Source organism: Leucoraja erinacea, chromosome 40, assembly GCF_028641065.1.
Source record: "Leucoraja erinacea ecotype New England chromosome 40, Leri_hhj_1, whole genome shotgun sequence".
NCBI classification, from domain to species: domain Eukaryota; kingdom Metazoa; phylum Chordata; class Chondrichthyes; order Rajiformes; family Rajidae; genus Leucoraja; species Leucoraja erinaceus.
The window spans coordinates 5,260,960-5,281,692 of record NC_073416.1 but is presented as its reverse complement, the minus strand read 5'-3'; the positions used below and the strand labels follow the sequence as shown (position 1 = coordinate 5,281,692).

At 41.7% G+C, this 20,733-nt stretch overlaps 1 protein-coding gene and 1 long non-coding RNA gene across 3 annotated transcripts; one reads left to right on the top strand and one right to left on the bottom strand.

Moving 5' to 3' along the window:
• Window positions 1-1,468: 1,468 nt before the first annotated feature.
• On the top strand, window positions 1,469-14,287 carry LOC129714684 (pleckstrin homology domain-containing family A member 3-like). Of its 2 annotated transcripts, none has more exons than XM_055664441.1 (8): window positions 1,469-1,655; window positions 5,300-5,416; window positions 5,649-5,795; window positions 6,749-6,885; window positions 7,916-8,074; window positions 8,728-8,771; window positions 9,877-10,031; window positions 13,446-14,287. In XM_055664441.1, the coding sequence occupies exons 1-8, from the start codon at window positions 1,616-1,618 to the stop codon at window positions 13,505-13,507; spliced, it is 861 nt and encodes a 286-aa protein (XP_055520416.1). In that variant the 5' UTR covers window positions 1,469-1,615; the 3' UTR covers window positions 13,508-14,287. The 2 variants fall into 2 exon arrangements, with proteins under 2 accessions (XP_055520416.1, XP_055520415.1); XM_055664440.1 differs by having other exon boundaries at window positions 1,475-1,655; window positions 5,640-5,795.
• Window positions 9,100-20,708, bottom strand: LOC129714685 (uncharacterized). Its single transcript, XR_008726371.1, has 3 exons — window positions 20,586-20,708; window positions 13,397-13,545; window positions 9,100-9,277 (listed from the first exon to the last, which is right to left on the bottom strand). It is a non-coding gene; the product is annotated as an uncharacterized LOC129714685 (long non-coding RNA).
• Between the last annotated feature and the right edge of the window lie 25 nt (window positions 20,709-20,733).

Here is a 20,733-nt window from a genome sequence, read left to right as displayed (position 1 = left end):
TGGATCCAGGTGTCTCCTTCTCATACCTTACACTTCCTTATCTCATTATCTCTCCCTCCCCTGACTCTCAGTCTGAAGAAGGGTCTCGATCCGAAATGTTACCCATTCCTTCTCTCCAGAGATGCTGCCTGTCCTGCTGAGTTACTGCAGCATTCTGTGTTAATTCCCACCCCATCCCCGTCCCCTGCATCTTTCAGTCCAGAGAAAGGGTCCAGACTTGAAATATCGTCTGTCCATTGTCTCCACAGATTCTGCCTGACCCGCTGATCTCCCCGGCATTCTGTCTTTTCGCTGTGTGGTAGGGATTAAGTTGACTGGGGCTATTCTTCGGGAGTTGAGATTGCATTGAAACTTACAACATTTCTAAAGGGCTTGATGTTCTTTCTGGCTGAGGAGCCCAGGACCAGGGGCCATAATAAACCTAAACCTAAATCAGTCCTGACCTTAATTAATGGCAGGGTTGATCCTTCTTCCCAATTCTTACATTTCCCCCAATCCCCTTCGCTTCCACACAATATCTCATTTCCCCTGGCCAACCCATGTCTCCCCTACAGACCCACCCCATCCTTTCCCCCCACAAGACCTCCTCTCCTCTCCACAGTACCAGCCTGTCTGCTGCCGGTCCCGTTTATCCCTGCCGCGCGGCCCGGATTGGAGTCGGGACGGGTGTTTGACACTGATGATGGGAATTATTGCAAGTTCTCTTTCCCTCTCAGGCACAAAGCGTTGGAGTGACTCAGCAGATTGGACAGCATCTCCGGACATTGTTTCCATAGATCCGTGTTCTCCAGAGATGCTGCATGTCCCACTGAGTTACTCCAGCACTTTGTGTCCTTTGGTGTATTAACCAGCAGCTGCAGTTCTTTGTTTCTTCTCTTTGTCTCTGTTTGACTACAACATGCAGAATTGGCAGGGCAACAACTTTTATAATAAAAACGTCCACGAATTTCTGTGTGTTCATAACTGGGAAAATCCATCAGAGATGGACACAGACTGACGAAGGGTCTCGACCCAAAACGTCACCCATTCCTTCTCCCCAGAGATGCTGCCTGTCCTGCTGAATTACTCCAGCATTTTGTGTCTATCGTCGGTGTAGCATCAGCATCTGCAGTTCCTTCCTGCACATGTGAACATTGAGGATGGACACAAAATGCTGGAGTAACTCAGTGGGTCTGAGTGTGAAGAAGGGTTCCAACTGGAAATGTCGCCTATCCATGTTCTCCAGAGATGCTGCCTGACCCAGAGTCACTCCAGCACTCTGTGTCTAAGTTCTGTTAGAGCAGCATCTGCAGTTCCTTCCGACAAACGCCATCATAGACAGTGTCGCGATTTGCTCAAATGTCCCGCCCCATCCCGCACAGCGTGATCTCCATTGGCCAACTCTTCTATTCCGCCGCTTACACTGGCCAGCTGTGTGGCGAGAGTCGACCATTGGGGGAAGCAGAAGCCCAGTTCGGCCGCTGTGATTGGCCGGTTGCGGCGACGGGGCCTCGGTGACGGCACAATGCACTTGTTGCAGCGCCGCTGGGTTGGTTGCGGCCGCTGTCAATCACAGGCGTGCCTGTTGTTTCCTGCAGCGACTCGAGCAACTTGAGGAGATCCAGCAGCTGCTTCAATGGAGGGGGTGTTACACAAATGGACCAACTATTTGAGTGGTAAGTCGCACGGTGCTCCCACTGATTCCGTTTGGCGATTCTGGAAGTCAGTTCACCTGCTGCCGACACGGAGCTGTTGGCAGAGTTTATGTGCCCACGTACTCGCTCAGTAAATGGGTTGGGGCTCGCTGCAATTGACAACTGTTTCGTTACAGCTGAAAAGCTCTTTGTGGGCCACGGCTGGGGGGTCGCTGTGTAGCGAGGGAGAGTGGGAACTTGTGAACTGTTCCAACCTCCTTCGGCACAAGGGTGCCGCATCTGATTGTGCCCTACCAGAAAATAATCAAAAAAGTGTTAAACTCCATTCGTCATACATTTTGGGAATACATCACCTCTGACGGTACTGCAGTTCGACACTGAGACCATTTTTTTTTGCCGTGGTACCCTAAGAGGTGATGTATTCCCAAAGTGTGTGACGAATGGAGCTCAGCACTCTTCTGATTATCTTCTGGAATCGCGGTTGTATTGAAAATAAACTAACAGTTGTGTTAAGTCTGCAGAAGCAAGAATCCCTCACGTAAGCCTTCAAAAACATCAGATCCTTGTAAAATATGTTGTAGGACATACACAGTCTTGTAGAGAATCCTAAATTGTTGGCATAATACACGTTACGAACTGAGTGAGGAGTGGTTCGAACAGTGGGCTTAACATCGCAAGATAAATAACATTGATGTGAAGAGGAATCTCGATAAACACGAGGGAGTTTTTGTATTGGCCGCTGCGTTGAAGTGCGAGGAAGTTTGCTTGGAACATAAACACTAGCAGGGGCTTGTTGGGTTATATGTTCTGTCTGTGCTCTTAACGTGAAGGCGAGAGAAAATTCCAATCTGTGATGAATTTACTATCAATGCAACACTACACAGCACCTTTAACATGAAGTGGGATCAAACAAAATGGTACAATGCTTCACATTAGGACATAACAGGCCAGATAACAAATAGCTTTGAAATAGTGACATAGGAGGAAGTGGTGTGAAAAAAGTTTGGGGAGGATTCAGAGCTCTAGGCCCAAGCAGTTGAAAACACAGACCTTGCAGGACTGACGATTGTAAACTGCAAGAAAACAAGAATGAGAATTTTAACACAAATTTTAACAAAGAAGTTAAATGAATACACTATCTTGAAGGGAGTACTTTCAGTTTGCAGCATGTATGTTAAGAAATAAGGTGGGTGCCCGTGTTGCTTCAGAAATAATTAAAAATAGATGCTGCTGGAACAGTTCAGCAGGTTGGGCAGCATCTGTGGAAATGAGAACCAGTCAATGGTTCAAGTCTTAGACCCTTTGTCAGACGACTATTTCAGATTTCCAGTATCTGCAGTTTTTTTCAAATTACATTTGCTTTGGAATTTGATGGAATAGTGTTGGTGATCTGATTTTTGGAGAAGATTGCCATCCTTGCTGGTACTGGATATGGTGCAGCTCAAATCCAATGAAGAAAAACTATGTTCCCAATACCCAGTCACACCAGGTTTAGAGCTGTAGAACTCGAGCCTGGGTTGCACATCACAAATGAGTGCATCAGTGGTTGAATGTATGTCAAGGGTCAGTGATGCTCAACCTGATCTTTTGGTGATTGCTTGTTCTGCCTGTTCTCGCTGCTTACCACAAAGTCTATTCTAAAAAGGAGGAGCTGCAATGCTCCCACATAGTATGTACCAAGATCCATTGAATACTGTGGTGCAATGCCTAGCGACACTGGTTTCTGGGTGGTGTACTTTTGTTGTGTTTGTATAACTTGAGCCAAAATAATTGTCTGCTCCACTGCAAGGGACAAATGCTGGACTCAGCAGGTCAGGCGGCATTTGGTCAGGTCTGATGATAGTGTTCAACTTCTCCACAGATTTCAGCTGAGCTCTGTCTTCCCAACGTTTTCTGTTTCTGTTCATGATTTTCAACATCTACAAGTTGGTTTAATTTTCAATTGCTTGCCTCCTTCTGTGGATGTCTTTTTTTTTTAAAGCAAATCTCTACTTTAGAATTTTGTAATATTTTTTTAAATATATTTTTCAGGATGACAGATTGGGTGACAGATTTAAAAGATGGGAGTCCTTTATCACTTTTTGAGCATTAAGTTGTGGTCAACCACTCCTGCGTTTTAAAGTGTACAGTAAATACAAAACCTCGTCAATACACATGAGTGCAAGTAGCCATTTGACCCCTCACTTGACTTGTGGGAAGGTCAAAATAGTAACTTTTTTGTGATGGGTTTGTTGCTCTTTTAATTAAAAATCAAAATTTAGGAGAATCCAAACGTGTCTCTGGATCAGCGTTAAGTCCTCTGAATGTTAGCCTGGGGACTTAACCACCACCAACTGGTCAAGTTTGGTGTCTTGCTACAAACCTTTTGACATCCATCAAGGGTGTAGAATTTAACATTTTGATCAGGTGCCTTATCCCAAATGTTATTGTGGAAATTAAAGCTCATGGTATAGGATCTAATTAATGTGGACAAGTAGGCATATAAAGGTAACTTTCTGGTTGGAAAAAATCCTTCTTCAGGGCAAATGGTTAGGCTAAACGTTTTTGCATAGTAATAGAGCTGAATATATCTCTATAGAGCTATATATCGCACGGAAGTGGGCCAACCAGGTTGCCATTTTACAATCTACAATCTTGACTAATTGCATTGATAAAGGCACCAATGGTATAATCGCTAAATTTTCTGATGAGACAAGGGTAGGCAAGTAAGTTGTGAAGAGAACACAAGGTTATACAAGGATGTGGACCAGTTAAGGGAGTAACCTGAGATAGCAGAGCCCAGAGATTGATGGATCTGTGTCCCTTGAGGGGTATATGAAAAGGCTAGTGCGCAGGTACAGGAAGGGATTAGGAAAGCTAACAATGTTAGCATTTATTGTTGAGGGGGGGGGATTGACTACATGGTAGAGATGTAGATACCAGAGACTACAGTTGACAAACAAAAACAAAGTGCTGGACTAACTCAGTGGGTACAGCAGCATCTCTGAAGGACATGAATCCAGAGATGCTGCCTGACCCTATAGAAGTAGAGATATTAGGCTCTTGAACACTACGCAACATTAACCTGAGTAACTATGTTGTTTCTGCAGTCATACACACATGGAAAAAAAAGACCCAAGACACAACACAATTTACACAGACATCCATCACAGCGCATCTCCTCCTCGCTGTGATGGAAGGCAAAAAAACTTATCTCTCCCCTGCACTCCCCATTCCCCTCCCGATGTCAGAGTCAAAGCCCCCGGCGGGCAATGGCAATTGTTCCGCGGCCTGGTTCTGGTCTGGTGGTTCTGGTGGCACAGTGGGGGAGCTGGTAGAACAGCTGCCTCAGTGCCAGCAACCCAGGTTTGATTCTGACCTTGGATGCTGTCTGTGTGGAATCTGCACATTCTCCCTGAAATTAACCCTAGCATGTAGGGAGTGGATGCGAAGTGGAATAACGTGGGACTGGTGTGAACAGATGATCGATGGTCAGCGTGGACTCTGGCTGAAGGACTTGTTTCCATGCTGTATCTCTAATCTAAACAAAGGTTAATCTCATTGAATGGATAAACAAACTGAAGGCACTTCGGTTTCTACCCCACCCCAATCTTTTCCCCACAACGTATTCATTACTTGTCCCTTGCTATAATGTTCTAGTGACTCTTGTAATCTGTCATTGGTAGGTTGGCAACCAAGGTACTTCGTGTTGGATGGCAGCGTGTTCTCCTACTACGATTCGCAGGAAGATGTCGACAAAGGCAGTAAAGGAAGCATCAAAATGGCAGTGTGTGAAATAAAAGGTAGAGCAACCATAGATTTTGGCATCCATTATAGTAATTTCTGTTAAGGTGGGTCTATTAGTTCCCATGAGATGTCGCACAGTGTAATTTATACTCGTTGCTATTTTGAGTACAAGATTCCTCTTCTATTCTGCCCATTGAGTTTTGTTGCATGATTTTTGTGACTAAGTTCCTAACTCTGCTACCTAATCCCCGCAGTGAAGTAATGCATTTATCTTGTTAGTGCATTTAGCAGATAACACAAGGATGGACCTGATTATCCCAGGAGAGCAATACTTCTACCTCAAGGCTATGAATGCGGCAGAGAGACAGAAATGGTTGGTGGCACTTGGAAGTGCCAAAGCCTGCCTGACAAGCAGCAAGACCAAGAAGGAGCGAGGTACTAATTTAATAAATCTTTCATGAGTAGTTGCCATTTTTAAGGATTTTTCATTTGAGTTGACCACCAAGAATTAATTTGCGCCTCCTACATATTCTCCCACTACTACACGCTCGTATGCCACATGCAGCCGATTAACCTACCGATTTGTACGACTTTGGGATGGGGGTGAAATCCATGGTAACAGGAGAATGTACCGATTTTTCAGACAGCCCTGAATGTCAAGGTAGAACCTGGGTCTGGGGAGCTGAGGCAGCAGCTCTACAAGCTGGGCTGCCCTGTGGAAATTGTGAAGATCCCATATTAATGCAAGTCTCCACGTGATGGGGAACAGGCTGTATGACTTGCACAGCACATTGGAGACCAATTGATTAATCCTGCTGTTTCAATTCTGTTCCGTGCTGCCTGAGTCTAAAGAAAGATCCTGACCCGAAACATCACCCATCCTTTTTCTTCAGAGATGCACCTGACCCGCTGAGTTACTCCAGCACTTGGTGTCTATTTTTGACTGTTTCAGAGCCATGAGTCTTGCAAATGAAATTTAATTTAAAGATGTCTAAAAACAGTCGTGGTATATGGACAGCACGGTGGCACAGCTGGTAGAGCTGCTGCTTCATAGCACCAGAGATCCAGGTTTGATTCTCTCTGATGCTGTCTGTGTGGAGTTTGTACATTCTCCCTGTGACTGCTTGGGTTTCTTCCCAGATCCCAAAGATATGTGGGTTTCTCAGTTAATTGGCCTCTAAAATTGCCCCTAGTGTGTCAGGAGTGGATGAGATAGTGGGATAACATAGAACTAGTGTGAACGGGTGATCAATGGTCGCATTGGATTCAGTGGACTGAAGGGCCTGTTTCCATACTATAAACTATACTAAATTTGTTATATTTGAGGGTAATTAATTTTTTTAGTTGTTGAAAAGAATGTAACATTTAAGTTTTTTAAATCGCTGCAGAAATCAGTGAAAATGAGGATTCATTGAAATTCAAAATGTCCGAGCTTCGTCTGTACTGTGACCTACTGATGCAGCAGGTCCATAAGATCCAGGAATCTGCACAACCGGTCGAGATTGGATCCACTCCAGATGTTGAGGTATTGTACTAGAATTCTTGCTGTAACCCTTCCATGATCATGTAGCTAGAGAGACATCGATTTGGAAATATTGTGCAACAGATGGAGGGAAATTATCATAAGATTCATATAAGCTGTCACAAAATCCAGTCCTGTCGCCACCCACTGATGGCTCGGTAAACACAGACGATTCAAAGTCCCATTTGCAACAATGTACTGTGGTTTGGGATTATAGGTGGGGCTTGCCACAGTTGTCCTCATTGCTGTGATGAAGGTGGGAATGGATTGCTGGGGGAGGAGGTGATGGTGTGGCGACATCCCTCCCTACATTCGGTGAATTTTGACTGATCTTGGGGATTAATTGAATTTTGCAAACCTGCATTTGTAAATGTTCAAGACATTTTAGTTATTGAATTAACCAAAATAATCTAAGCAGAGACCTTGGCTTTATCCCCTGAAGACCAATTGTTCAGGATAGTTTCTAGGATATCCCAAAATACTTTATTAATCTCCTTTTCAGGGAATTTCAGTTGTTTATTTGTGCACGTAGGTATGACATATCTAGCTTTGTAAAAACACAGGACCTTCAAAGTCAACTTACCCTGAATGCAAGGAACAGATATTGTTCACAATCCAAGGAGGGCTCAGTTGAGGGAGGTAAATGAGGTTTCTATTTTGTAGTGAAGTAACATGCAGAGTAATATCCAGGGAAAAGCAAAACGAAAGAATCTGGTTTATTTAAGGTGCTTCTTTGACTGGCGGTCAAATATGTCAGAGTGGCTTCTTATTTACATTTATTGCAGCAACTGAACATCTCCAGCACCACATTCCCTTGAACTCTCCAGTCCTATCACATCTCTTCTGCAACATAGTGACAAGTAGTGTATATTGTGTTTAAACTGTGGCCTAATTCCTGTTTAATACTTTTCTACCATGCTCTTGTAGTCTACCTCGAATAATAAATGTGTTCAAGGTGACGTCGGAAGAGATAAGTGCTTTGTTCTGTGTGCAACACTGTCGGTTTTTGCACAAATGTATTGTTTTCTTTCAGAAAATGAACGAGGCTTCTTCTTTGCTTAAAGCCACGTGCAATACTTTTATAACTACCCTAGAGGACTGTATGAAAATAGCAAGTGTGAGGATATCCCCAGAGCTGCTTTCACCCCCTGAATCCCCTGCTGCTCATGTCACCTCTACACCTCTTCGCAGGGTAAGTGGACATAAAATATTTTCATTTTTATTATAAAGGTATTACCATCCCTTGCTTGCAGGTTTCTGGGTTGAGGGAAGGGTGCATTTTGCTGTGTTATTGTCATGTAATGGGCTTTATTTTTTCACTTTTTCTCCATGGACAAAAACCTTGCTCGGGTCATCTCACTTTAGATACAGCTTGGGTGTAAGTCCACTGCTGTTACTATGTGGCATGATGCAATAATGCAATATGTCATGGGACTGATGTTTGATTGGTTCCTCACTGAGCTCTGGTAATTTATTTGGGAGATGGAAGCAATCGGGACAATATCTAATTGTGGCATCAGAACCATAGGTTGTATCTTAGTTAAATGAGACAATCGGGTTTGTTCCAGGTGAGGGACAAATGCTGCAATTGGGGGAAAGTTTGTTCCAGGCAACAAATGCTGAATTGGGGGAAAAGTAGATTTCTCTCGTGCATAATTATCCCAGTATTACCGCTCGATTTTAACACACAAATCAGCTGCAGTACCACAAGACCTATAAGTGGGTGGATTCAGCTACAAAACTTTGGACTGGGGTCTTGTAATTTTTTAACTTAGTCGAAGAGTCTTGCTTTCAGGATTAGAGACGTTAACTTCTGTTTATTTTTCCTTTGTTTTAAATAAACAGGTGAAGCGTTCAATAAGCCACAGTAGTGTTGTTGCACTCGACAGGTAGGTGTCCTGTCTGCTTGTGATCTATTTCAAATGTGTTGTTACTCATGTGATAAATGGTTCGTGCATCAAAAATGCCATGAGAATCAAAAGAGATTTGTCATCTTATTTTTCCCTCCGTGACTAAAATGTACTGAACCAATATTCCTTCCGAAACCATCACTGGTGATTTACCAACTTGTAGTTTAGTATGTATTTGCTAAGCGCAAATTAGCTGCTGCATTTGCCTGCATAACAATGATGATTATTTGGAAGATGTTTCTGAGAAAAGGCGCAATATAAGTGAATACCTAATTCATAGTACTAACTGTTGGCATTGTTGTGATGATGCTGACACCAATTTCCACTTGCCTGGATTAGAATTGCTACAACAACTTGATTAAACAACTTGATAAAAGCTTGATTAAACATTAATTCACTGGCACACCATGGCCATCCACAAAGTGCACTGCATTTACTCACCGAAGCTTCTTCAACAACACCTCCAAACCTACAACTTCTATGACCTAGAAATATAGAGATGGAGGAACATTAGAAGCTGCAGGTACCGATCATTGTCTTTGATTTGGCAATATATCGCTGTTACATCATCGCTGGATCTAACTAACTCCTGAAACTCCCTGCACAAGAGCACGATTCTGCTTACTTCACCAGAAGGATTGCAAGAGTTCAAGGTATTTGAGGCTTTTGGAAAGGCACATGGATGTGCAGAGAATAGGATCATGTGCAGGCAGATGAGATTAGTTTATCTTCACATTATGTTTGGCAGAGAATTTATGGGCCAAAGAGCCTGTTCCAGTACTGTTCTATGTTCAGGCTAGCAGCTGCAGCAATCTTAAGAGCAGTTAGGTATGGCAATAAAATCTAACCTTGCCAGCAGTGCCCAAGTTCTACTTCACCAAAGTAACACCGAATTAAAACACAATGGGTAATTTCCAAATTGTGTGGTATCCTGGCTGCCTGTAGAGTTATCCATCTCAAACTATGGTGAAGAAGCAAACAGCTATAAATTATGAATGTGCAGTGCCACTACTTAACCTTGTATTGCAGACTTAGATGTGTAGTTTTGTGTCTGCCTTGTTGATTCTTAACTGTTTGGCTACAGGAGTGCAGAAGTGAACAACCTGGCTCAGCCTCAGAAAGGTTCCATTACAGTAATGAGAAATCTGGAGGAAATGGCTGCATATCGAGCCAGCAAGTGGACGAGACCCCCTGTGGAAATCAAGACCCCAGAAAGTAGTAACACGGCACAGCCAGCAAGTAAGAACTTTTGCACTAAATGTATCTTCAGCCAGCAGAACACTGCTTGCCGCAAACAAAAGTCTCCGATTATTTTGTCTTTGGTTCAGTGATAGAAACACAAGAAAGATTGTCTGCAAGGAGCATTTTACAAACTTTATACTCCATAACATTAGCTAAATTTAAAAAATGACTGGTTACAGTGCAATTCTACACTGCTCCACAACGGGAGTCAACATTTTTTTTAAATCTGCCTGAGTGCATTTGAAGCAACAATAAGAATGGGTTATGTGGCTCCTTGTGCCTGCTCTGCCATTCAATATCATGCTTAATCTATATCAAATCTAGTTTCCTGCTTCATCATTATCTCACTGCTCCCTGGGTGCCCAAAAATGTTATCCATCTCGGTCTTGAATAGTGTATACTGAATGATACACAGCCCTTAAAGGGTGGTATATTTTGGGATTTTCTTCTCTCAAAGTGGAGCTATTACTCTTCTTTCTCACCCAAAATGGGTGATCCTTTATTGTGAGACACTGCCCCATTCTGGAATCTTCAGTCTGAGGAAAGTGACACTTTTGATCTTGCATGTTGAGTGTCGTCACCTCTCCTCGAGGTCTGATGAGGTCTATTCACCTCCATTCTCTCCTTTTGTAAGACAACCACTGGAATTGATCTAGACAATCTACACTGTACTTCAAGGTAAGTATATTCTCCTTCAGCTATAGAGACCAAAACTCTACATGGTGCTGCAAGTGCGATGAAGCCCCGTAATGAAACTCGCTCCAGCTGTACACTGTTAAACCTGAGATGTTGCATCTAGGAGCAAGTTGCAATGTTTTGTCCTTTTCCTATAAAGGATACTTTTTTTGTCCTGCAAATCCCTTAGTTTGCTCATGGCAGGTTCAAATTTTGAGCGGCATGCTTTCTGATGAACAACATCACATGTAAATGTCCAAATACTCTCCAGAATGTTGAGTTGAAGAATGGGTAAGCATTTTCTATTTAACAGTGCTTTGCATTTCCCCATGTTCTTTCCTGCACAAGTCTACATTTTCTATTGTTATAAATATCTTAATGATGTTGCTGAAAGGAACGTTTACCTTTCTTACTCTCTCAGTACCTTGACCAGAACACTGGCCTAATTGCACAAACAAATGTGGTGGTGGCAGCACAGTGGCATTTGGTAACAATTTTTTTGACTGATTTTTTTTTTTTTTTGTGAAGTCTCATCTGGTTCACAGATGACCTTTTCAGGGGAGGAATTTGTGAACCACACCAGTTCTGGCCAATGTCTCAAGTCTTTAACCACGTTGTTATCTCAATACCTTATGAAGCAACCATACACCCTAATCAGTTGTGACATTTCCAAGAGAATAAAACTAGATAGACCACCTAGCTACGACTTCGGAACTTAATTTGGACGTGGCAAACACTGTTCCCAGCCAAGCTGACCTTGCAACATCTCTGCACTAATACCTTGGCGCTGGTGCCCATTGGGAGACCCATTCCACAGACTAGTTGAGCAACAGCCTGACCTGGTCATGCTCACAAAATTGTGCCTTACAGACAATGCGCTACATTCCTCCAACACAATCCCTGGATATGTCTTGTCCCACAGAAGGACAACATCTCCATCGGAGATAGTGACACAGTGATGTACTGGAGGGAAAGAGTAATCCTTGGACTCAACAGAGTCGTGACACCCTGAGGTTTCATTGTATCAGGTCAAAACTGAGCAAGAAAAAACCTTCTGTTTATCACCTACCATTGTCCCTCATCTGTTGAACTATACTTGAAAGATCACTGAAAGTAGCAAGGGAATAACATGTATTCTGGGTGAGGAGTTGAGAGTATTTGTCATATGCATTGGGAACGGAAGAATACTTGCTGCAGCTTTACAGGCCCATTAACACAATAACACCACAAATAAATATACAATAGTCAATAATACAATAATAATGGACTTCACTGTCCAACAGCAAGGGTATTTTGGCTGTACCAGTACTGATCAAGCTGGCCAAATACTGAATGATATAGCTGTCGGTTTGGGTCTGTGGAAAGTAGTGGGTAAATCAATGTGAAGGCTACATGTGCTTGTCTTCACACAAAGAACACACCCACCATCTTGTGCAGCACCACAAACAAATCAAATTGGACTGATCTGGTACTCAAAACTGCGCATCCATGAGGTATTAAGGACTCAGCAGCAGCTGAAATGTACATCATGTTCTGCAGCCTCGTGGTTTGGCATATCTCCATCTTCAATAAAGGCAGGGCATGACATGTACATGTCACTGCTTAGCAAACTCGCCAATAACCTGCTCACTGATGCCATGTTGTAGTTTTGCTAGCACCACTTGGGTCTAGAATTCTTCATGGCACTGGTTTAAATGTGAACCAGAGCTAAATTTCAGAGGCATCGTCAGTGCCTCTCTTGATGTCAAGGAAATAATTGGCGCATCAAAGAGCAATGGTAAAACTCAATTGTTGGTGTCATGCCTCGCACATAAGATGTTTGTGGTTAATTGAAATCAATCATACCAACCCAAAGACATTATAGGTGTTCCTAAGGGTAGTTTCTTGGGGCCCAACATCTTCAGCTGTTTCATCAATAACCTTTGTTTCATTCTAAGGCCAGAAGCAGGATTGTTCCCTGCTGATTACACTATGTTCAATTCTAATTCAAGCCCGGCAAATGAAGCAGTCCATGCCTGTATTCAGTTATATGTGAACAATATTCAGCCGCACATTAAGTGGCAAGTACCACTGAAACTATGGGTGTCATTCAATGATAGCCTCCAATGAGTCTTTAACCATCTACATTTGATATTCAATAGCATTACCATTGCTGTGTCCTCCACCATCAACATCTGGGGAAGGGTGGGGTTCAACATGGATCAGAAACTCTATTGGGTCAACCACAGAAACAGCATGGCTATAAGCATGTTAGAGACTGGGTTTCTGGCAGTTAGTGACTCCCCTCTTACCATCCCTTTCCACAGTGACAAAACACAAGTCAGGAGTGTGATGAAGTACTCGTCACTTGTCTGGGTGACACAACTTCCAAAAACTCAAAGCTCAACAGTTCTTTTTAATTGGCACTCTATCAACTACTGAAACATTCATTCCTTACGCTACAGATGTACAGTAGCTGCAATGCATACCATCTGAAAAATGTGTTGCAGTCACTCGGCTGGGCTCCTCTCTCAAACTCGTGACTTCTACCATCAGGAAAGATGTGGGCAGTAGGTACATGGGAACAGTACCTGCATGTCTCCTAGATATATATTAGTGGTCTGGCTTTTGTTTTGGAGTGCTTTTTGGGTGGGGGGAGAGAAACTATAGCTTGAATAATTTAAAGCACATTTGGGTGCCATCCATACCTATATCAGCAGATTTTTTTTTCAAGTAATCTGGTTTCTAACTTCACAGATTCGCCGCATCCGCCCCAAAATGCCGAGGATAAATCTACAAGTAGAGCCAATGGTGAATAATGTCGCAGGAAACACTAACTCCTCCACCACTTTGTAACCTGTTGAGCAACACAGAAGGAACCAGTTGTGATGTGGGTTTAACCTAAACAAGGAAATGGAGAAAAAGTAATAACTTGCTAATATTAATGTTGAAGTTTCCAGAGACATTTGTTCGAAGTGATAAAGAGCAAACGTCTGACTTTCATATCTACTAGCTAGTTGCCAAAGTACCTTGCCAAATATGGGTTAATATTTTAACCCTTTTGTTGCCCAGGCATTGTGCAGATGTATATGTATGAAACCTAAATACTGGTTTAGTAGACATTTTTTGGGACAGAAGAGGTTGCCTATTCAAAGGTGGACACAAAATGAAGAAACAATGAATTGCAGATGCTGGTTTTCAAAAAAGACACAAGGTTCTGGAGAAACACAGCAGGTCAGGCAGCATCTTTGGAGAACATGGATAGATGATATTTTGCGTCTCGTATCTGAGTCTGAAGAATGGTCCTATCCATGTTCTTCACAGATGCTGCCTGACCTGCTGAGTTACTCCAGCACTTTGTCTTTTTTTTTTAGGCACACAATGAAGTGTGTGTTCATCACTTTCCATGCATATACTGTGATTTGGCATATTTTACTTTAATTCCAGGCTTTTTTGAATTCTGGTGCTTTTTGTCTAATGTGCAGGGTAAGCTACTGCACTTCATCCCCACACCTCCATTTTATTCTAGTAAATGTTTAATAGTGGTACCCTTGATTTAAAAATCAAACAATGGTAACTTAAATGGCCAAAAAAAAGAGTGGTTTAAGTAACTTAACTTAAATGGCCAAATAAAAGAGTGGTTTGCAGGAAACATTTTAAAACTCCAGGTTTAGATGTTTTTAGGGTTGAGTATACAGGCAACACCCATATAATGTCTGTTTGTATTATGGAAATTTACCCTTGCAGAATTTGCAAAACATTGCCCAAAAATGTGAAAGGGGTGATGAGATTGATTCTCATGAAATGTAAGGGAGGGGGAGGGGTGAGGACATATACAATTTGGACTGGTAATCTTACCTTCCAATTAGCCACCCTCCCTACTACCTCCCCCGACCCCCTCCCCAGCAATTGTATTTCAAGTTGTCTTGCTTGCCACTGAAGGTACAATTGCTCAGACAAAAAACACTGATTTTGATTGTTTACAATAGGCACAGCCGTTAAATCTGAATTGCTGACTTCAGAACAAGTATCACACCATGTCACCAAATAATGGCCCAATCTGTGATTACATGGTTCTATAGAGACTATCTCCATCAAACAGCCCTGACTAGCTTAAGCTGGTTGTTAACGTATGTACCTCAGCTCCAAAATCAGAGCCTCTGACTGTATCAGACGTACTGCCTTTCTGAAAGGGCAAATTTAATCTGGGTTTTTTTAAGAAATATGAATTTTGATAACGGTACAGCAAAGAGTAATAAAAGGTAGTTTCAAATTGACACTAATTTATTTGAGTTTACTTTTTGTCCAGTTAAGGAGACAGAATGGCTTATTCCTCCAGAAGTGATTCCAGTCATTGTTTTAGAATACTTCTTTATTCCACTTGAAACCGGCTTCTGCGAAACTGGATGCTACCCCGCAAATATTAATATAAAAACTGTTCCTTCACACTAACATTGCTTTTTAGCTGGAAATAGTACGAGTAAGTTTGTGTTGATAAATTGTACACTATTTATTTTTATGAAGATGTTTTTTTTAATTCTAAAATGGAATCCATATTGCCCATTGCAGATGTTAAAAACAGATTAAAGGCCAGCAAACTTGTTTTTTTTTTTTCAGGTTTCTATTTAATGGTACATTGGTATTTGGGTTGCCCACGTCTAATGGGGCTACTTTTGCTCGGGTAACTAATGTCTCATTCATCATTCTCCCTGAATTATTGGTACTTTAACCTTTACTTGCAAGTCAATTTAACTGCCTACATTCTCCATGACGTAAAAAGGGATGGATATCAATTTATTTATCTTTTGTTGCTATAGTTGATCTGACTTTGTTATCATAGGAATATTAATTGAATATGGACATGTACAGTTATGGTGACAATGATAATTAAAACAACATATGAAAATGGTTCAGTCTGAAGTATTTTGCGTGTTCTTGTGTTGCATTTTGAAAATGCTACGTACTTTTCCTACATTTTTAATATGTGTGCATTTGTCCCTTGTCAAGTCTGAATGCTTTGTATTACTCCTATTCAGACTGAACATGTGAAGATTGAGAAAGTAGAGTGAAGCAAAATATGGAGGTGAGAATTTGGAAAAGTAACAATTGGAATAGCAAAGCCTGAATTATATCTCTAGCCATTTTGAAGATGGTTCTGTGGCATAATATTGAAATAAGGTTCTGAAAGGAAAAAAGTGCACAATTAATTTTTTTTTAATTTTTTTAAAAGCCTTGGCCTTCTCTGTTCCAGTGGAACAGTTCCGGTATCACGACTGCCAAATATCTGTTTATCTTGATTGCTCTGTTGGGGCTGGTCAAGCACAAATAGAGCTAGCTATCATCATGATGTAGTTTTTATCTCTTACATGCAAAATATCAATTTATAACCATCTTCAGAGTTGCAGTGCCCCCTTCGATCCTGTGGCAAATGAAATTGGCATTGAAATAAACAGATGGGATGGGGAAGAGCAAAAGTTCATCTAAGACTGCCACTGCACTATTTAAACTGTTATTCTTTTTCCAAATCAGTTAAAATGGTACGAGTTAAATGGATTCCCCATTGATAGAATTGTTACTACCTATGTGTAATGTATCCTTGAAGTATTCAGCTTTGTCCTATGTTTGATCTTCAGAACAATTAAAAATAGGACCAGTAGACCTTGTGGTTGCTCTAAAATGGACAAGTTTCATAAGATCATGGCTGATTACGTATCTTCACTAAAGTTTACCAATATTAGCACCACCACATCCTTTTTAAATTGTCTTCAAATAATAGGAGGATACAAACCATAATTCGTTTCAAACATTTCAAAAAATAAATCAAATGCTGGCTAAGGATTTGGAACATCTATTTTCTTGATTCCAATTGAGTCAAACAAATGCACTTTCAGTTCCAGACCTATTTGGAGGTGCTGAAAGTATTCTGTGTCTCAAGCACACACTGAAAGTTTAATGCATTCTTAGGAGTATGCTAAATTAAAATTGCACGAAAAAGAGGGCGGTAATGCTCCCAAATATGTCTGTTTATCGTGTCGCAGGCTCACAACGCAAATTTCAAATTAGTCGAGTGAAACTTTGTTATTCAACTTCCCTCAAGGGAAAAAAAAATATTTTTCTTTTTCGTGGAGTATGATTGTATATAAAATTGAGAACTGAAAGAGGTTAATAACCAGGGACCATTAATGTCCCTGATTGTAGAAGGATTTGAGGGAATATTGAGGTATCTTTTTGCATCCAGTAGCTAGGGAGAGGCTGGAACACGCTGTCAGGAATAGTAATAGTCTGAATGACCATTATGCTGTAAACCATAAAGCCACAGACCAAAAGCTGGGAAGCAGGAGAAGGTTGAATAGCTCTCCTCTGGCTAGGCTTGATATGGTAGGATTTTTTGGCTGTATTTCACTATTGCATTGCCTTCTGTGAGAAAGGATATGGTGACATAGATAGTATAAACTATAGTTCTGAAGAAGGGTTTCGGCCCGAAACGTCGCCTATTTCCTTCGCTCCATAGATGCTGCTGCACCTGCTGAGTTTCTCCAGCATTTTTGTGTACCTTCGATCTTCCAGCATCTGCAGTTCCTTCTTGAACACATAAACTATAGTTTGTTTTGTTAAAAAATTACAACGGAAAGCAGGCCAAAGTAGTTTGGGGGAGAGGAGGGTGAAAAAGCTGAAAGTCATCAGTTTTGATTATAATTTTAAATTGCTGGGTAGTACAGATTAGAAGCATGTGTCACAAGCAACTGTGCTCTGGGATTCTCACGAAAAAAGGTATTTTGAGATGTCTGTCAAACTGCCTGGTTTAAGAGATTTTAGTTGGAATGCACTTTTTTTTTAATGCCCAGACCAGATTCTTTCTGTTGACTTTTTTTAGAAACTGCATAGTAGTTAAATGAAGGTAACTATTGTTAAATAAAAATGTAGTTGCACTTTTTGCAAGATTGAACACCTTACTCATGAAGTAATTGGGAACACAATAGAAGAAAATGGTTCTTCCATTCTCTGTGATGGTGTTATATTACATGTAGAATGTAAAACAGTTCAGGCCCTTCACCCTGTGCTGAACATGATGCCAAATTAAACTAATCCACTGTCTGCATGTGATCCATATCCCTCCATTCCCTGCATATTCACATCTCTCCAAACAAACACAAATTCCACTCTTGTATCTGCTTCCCTTACCACCACTGCCAGTCTGTTCCAGACATCCACCACTGTGTAGAAAACGGAACTGCACATCTCCTTTAAACTTTCACCCTCTCATATTAAAGCTGCATCCTCTTATTTGACATTTCCACCCTGGGGGAAAAAAAAGTTTTGATTGTCTTTGTCAGCAGCTTTCATAATTTTAGAAACTTCTAGGATATGCAGGGAACGGATGAATATGTATCATGTACAGAGGAAATTTGTTTAACTTGGCAACATGTTTGGCACAGACAAGGTGGGCCGAAGGGCCTGTTCCTGTGTTGTGCTGTTCCATGGCATCTTTCTATATTTCCTTTTTAGGAAGTCCTGAAAGAGAAATATTGCCACTTGTAACAAAACAATCTGTAAACTGACACAATCTTAAACTGTGCAGTATTTTGCAGAAAGTTTTCTAAAAGCCAATGTTTGTTGTATTTCACCTTAGACACAAGCAAAATTCTATGTGGCATCCATTTGAATATACCTCGGCTTTTTTATGAACTGTTGTATTCTTTTGTAAGTACATGCCCATTTGCTCCTGTATAGAACTGTAAATATAATAAAAGTTGTTTTTGATCAGTTTTTCAGTCTATCTTAGTTTTAAACTCTGCTTTATTTTATAACCATTTGAAGGGTCCTTTTGATCTGGAAAACCAAACTAATCTGCTGGAAGGCACTGCCTGTATTAAATTCTAACTGAAGGTACTATGATGGTAATGGGGTTTTTCCTGTTATTGACGTAAATCTTTCAATTATCTTTTCCCTCTGCACACTAGGCTGTCTCGCAAACTACTAACTGTACAATAGCCAGTCAATGTCTATCAATTTGATTTGAGCCATAATAAATACTCAAGTGCTTTAGAGGCAAGGCAGCAGCATCTCCCCCCCCCCCCTCTTCAAACCCCCCCCACCAAAAACAACTACTGGAAGATGCATACTTCCACAAGTTTTAAGAGCTCTACTCTATTCATTGATATCACTTCCTCCACACCAATCTCAATTCCCCTCCCATGCAAAATAAGTAGATTTGAGATGCAGGGTGGAGGCTCCTTTGTTATGCTGCACATAAACTTGCTGTACTACTGTGGTGAACCACATGGTAATAATGCTTTGCAATTGAACAGATGAGTTCTGATCAGAATTTAAAGTTTTCACATGCTATTGGGGTGTTCAGGGATGACAGATGATATCTTCTTTTCCAACACTCCCTCACTATATCACCAACCATTTCCATGTTTTTGTAAACAGCAAGAACTGTATCAAATACAGTTCATAGCTGTTATCTGATAAATGGCTTGTCAGTGTGTAACTTGAAACACAGCCCCATCCCAATTATGCGCTTGTGTTTTCTGATGAAGGAAACAAAGCTTGGGCGAAGTTGGGCTTGGACGACCATCATGAGAACCCTGTTGAAATATGTGTCTTCTCTTCTATTTCTCTTCCCCCCCCCCCCCCCCCCCCCCAATCCACCACTTTTCTGGGAGACCAACAGTTAGCAACCAAGGGATCTAGCAGGCCTTGGTAGATTGAGCGCAAGTGTTCAGTGGAACGGTCGACCGAGTCTACGTTTGGTCTGAAGAAGGGTCTTGACCCGAAATGTCACCCATTCACTCTCTCCAGAGATGCTACCTGTTCCGCTGAGTTACTCCATCTTTTTGTGTCTACATTTGGTTTTGCGATGCACATTTCACATCATGAACACAGGATGCATTAGATGAGGCTCAGTCGACCAAGGCCTGCCTACTGGATCTCCCAGTTGCTAACCATTTCAACCCCTCTTCCCATTCTGACCTTTCTGCCCTGGGCTTCCGCCATTGTCAAAGTGAGTCCACACACAAACTGCAGTTACAGAACTTTGTATTCCACTTGGGTAGCTTACATCCCAACGGTATGAACATTGAGAGACACAAAATGCTGGAGTAACTCAGCGGGTCAGGCAGCAGCCTTGGAGAGGAGGAATGGGTTGATGTTTCGGGTCAAGACCATTCTTCAGACTGAAAGTCACGGGAAAGGGAAATGAGAGATAGACGATGATGTAGGGATATAAAACAAATGAATGGATGCTATGCAAAAAAGGTAACAATGATAAAGGAAACAGGCCATTGTTGGTCTCTGGAAAGAAGGAATGGGTGATGGTACGAATATTGAATTGCCCCCAGTCTTTAACATTGCCACCTGGGAAAAGTAAGCAAGTTTTATTTATATAGCACGTTTTAAGTCAACTTGCATTAACACCAAAGTGCTTTACATAAAATAGATAATACGTTTCCATACAAACCATAGCAAAAGGGTTGTCTACCCTATGTATGCCCCTCGTAATTTAATAAACTTTCAGCAAGAAGTTTACTATCAACAATCATTTTACTGTATGTGTCCAAACGTCTTTTTGACAAGGTACTTTGTTATTTGGTGTTTTATCTCACTCAGAACAAAAGAAAATTCATCAGGCAGGAGGAGTGTGGTTTTGATTTTGCTTTTGCTTTCAACTCTAAGCGGAAAGTTAAGTAAATCCCATGGGGAATCCAAGTTGTGCAAGTTCAGGGAAAAGCATGGGGACATTTAAAGGGGAAGGTGTGAAGGGACGAGTGAGGTGAGAGAAGGGGGGATGGGAACTCGTGGGAGGAGCAACGAGTCAAGGTGGGCGGGATAACTACTTGCTAGAACCGGTTTTAAAAGGCGGGTTTTTGGAAGAAGTAGCTTGGTTGAGCATACTTTGATCAGGAAACGTGTTTCTCTCCCTCGTCACATGGCGGTCGTCGCTGGCTCTCCGTCCTCGCGCCTTTCGCGCCCTTTTCGTCGCCGCCGCCTGACCCCCCAACCGGAAGCGATGGCGGCGCGCCTGCGTAGTGGCATCCGCGCC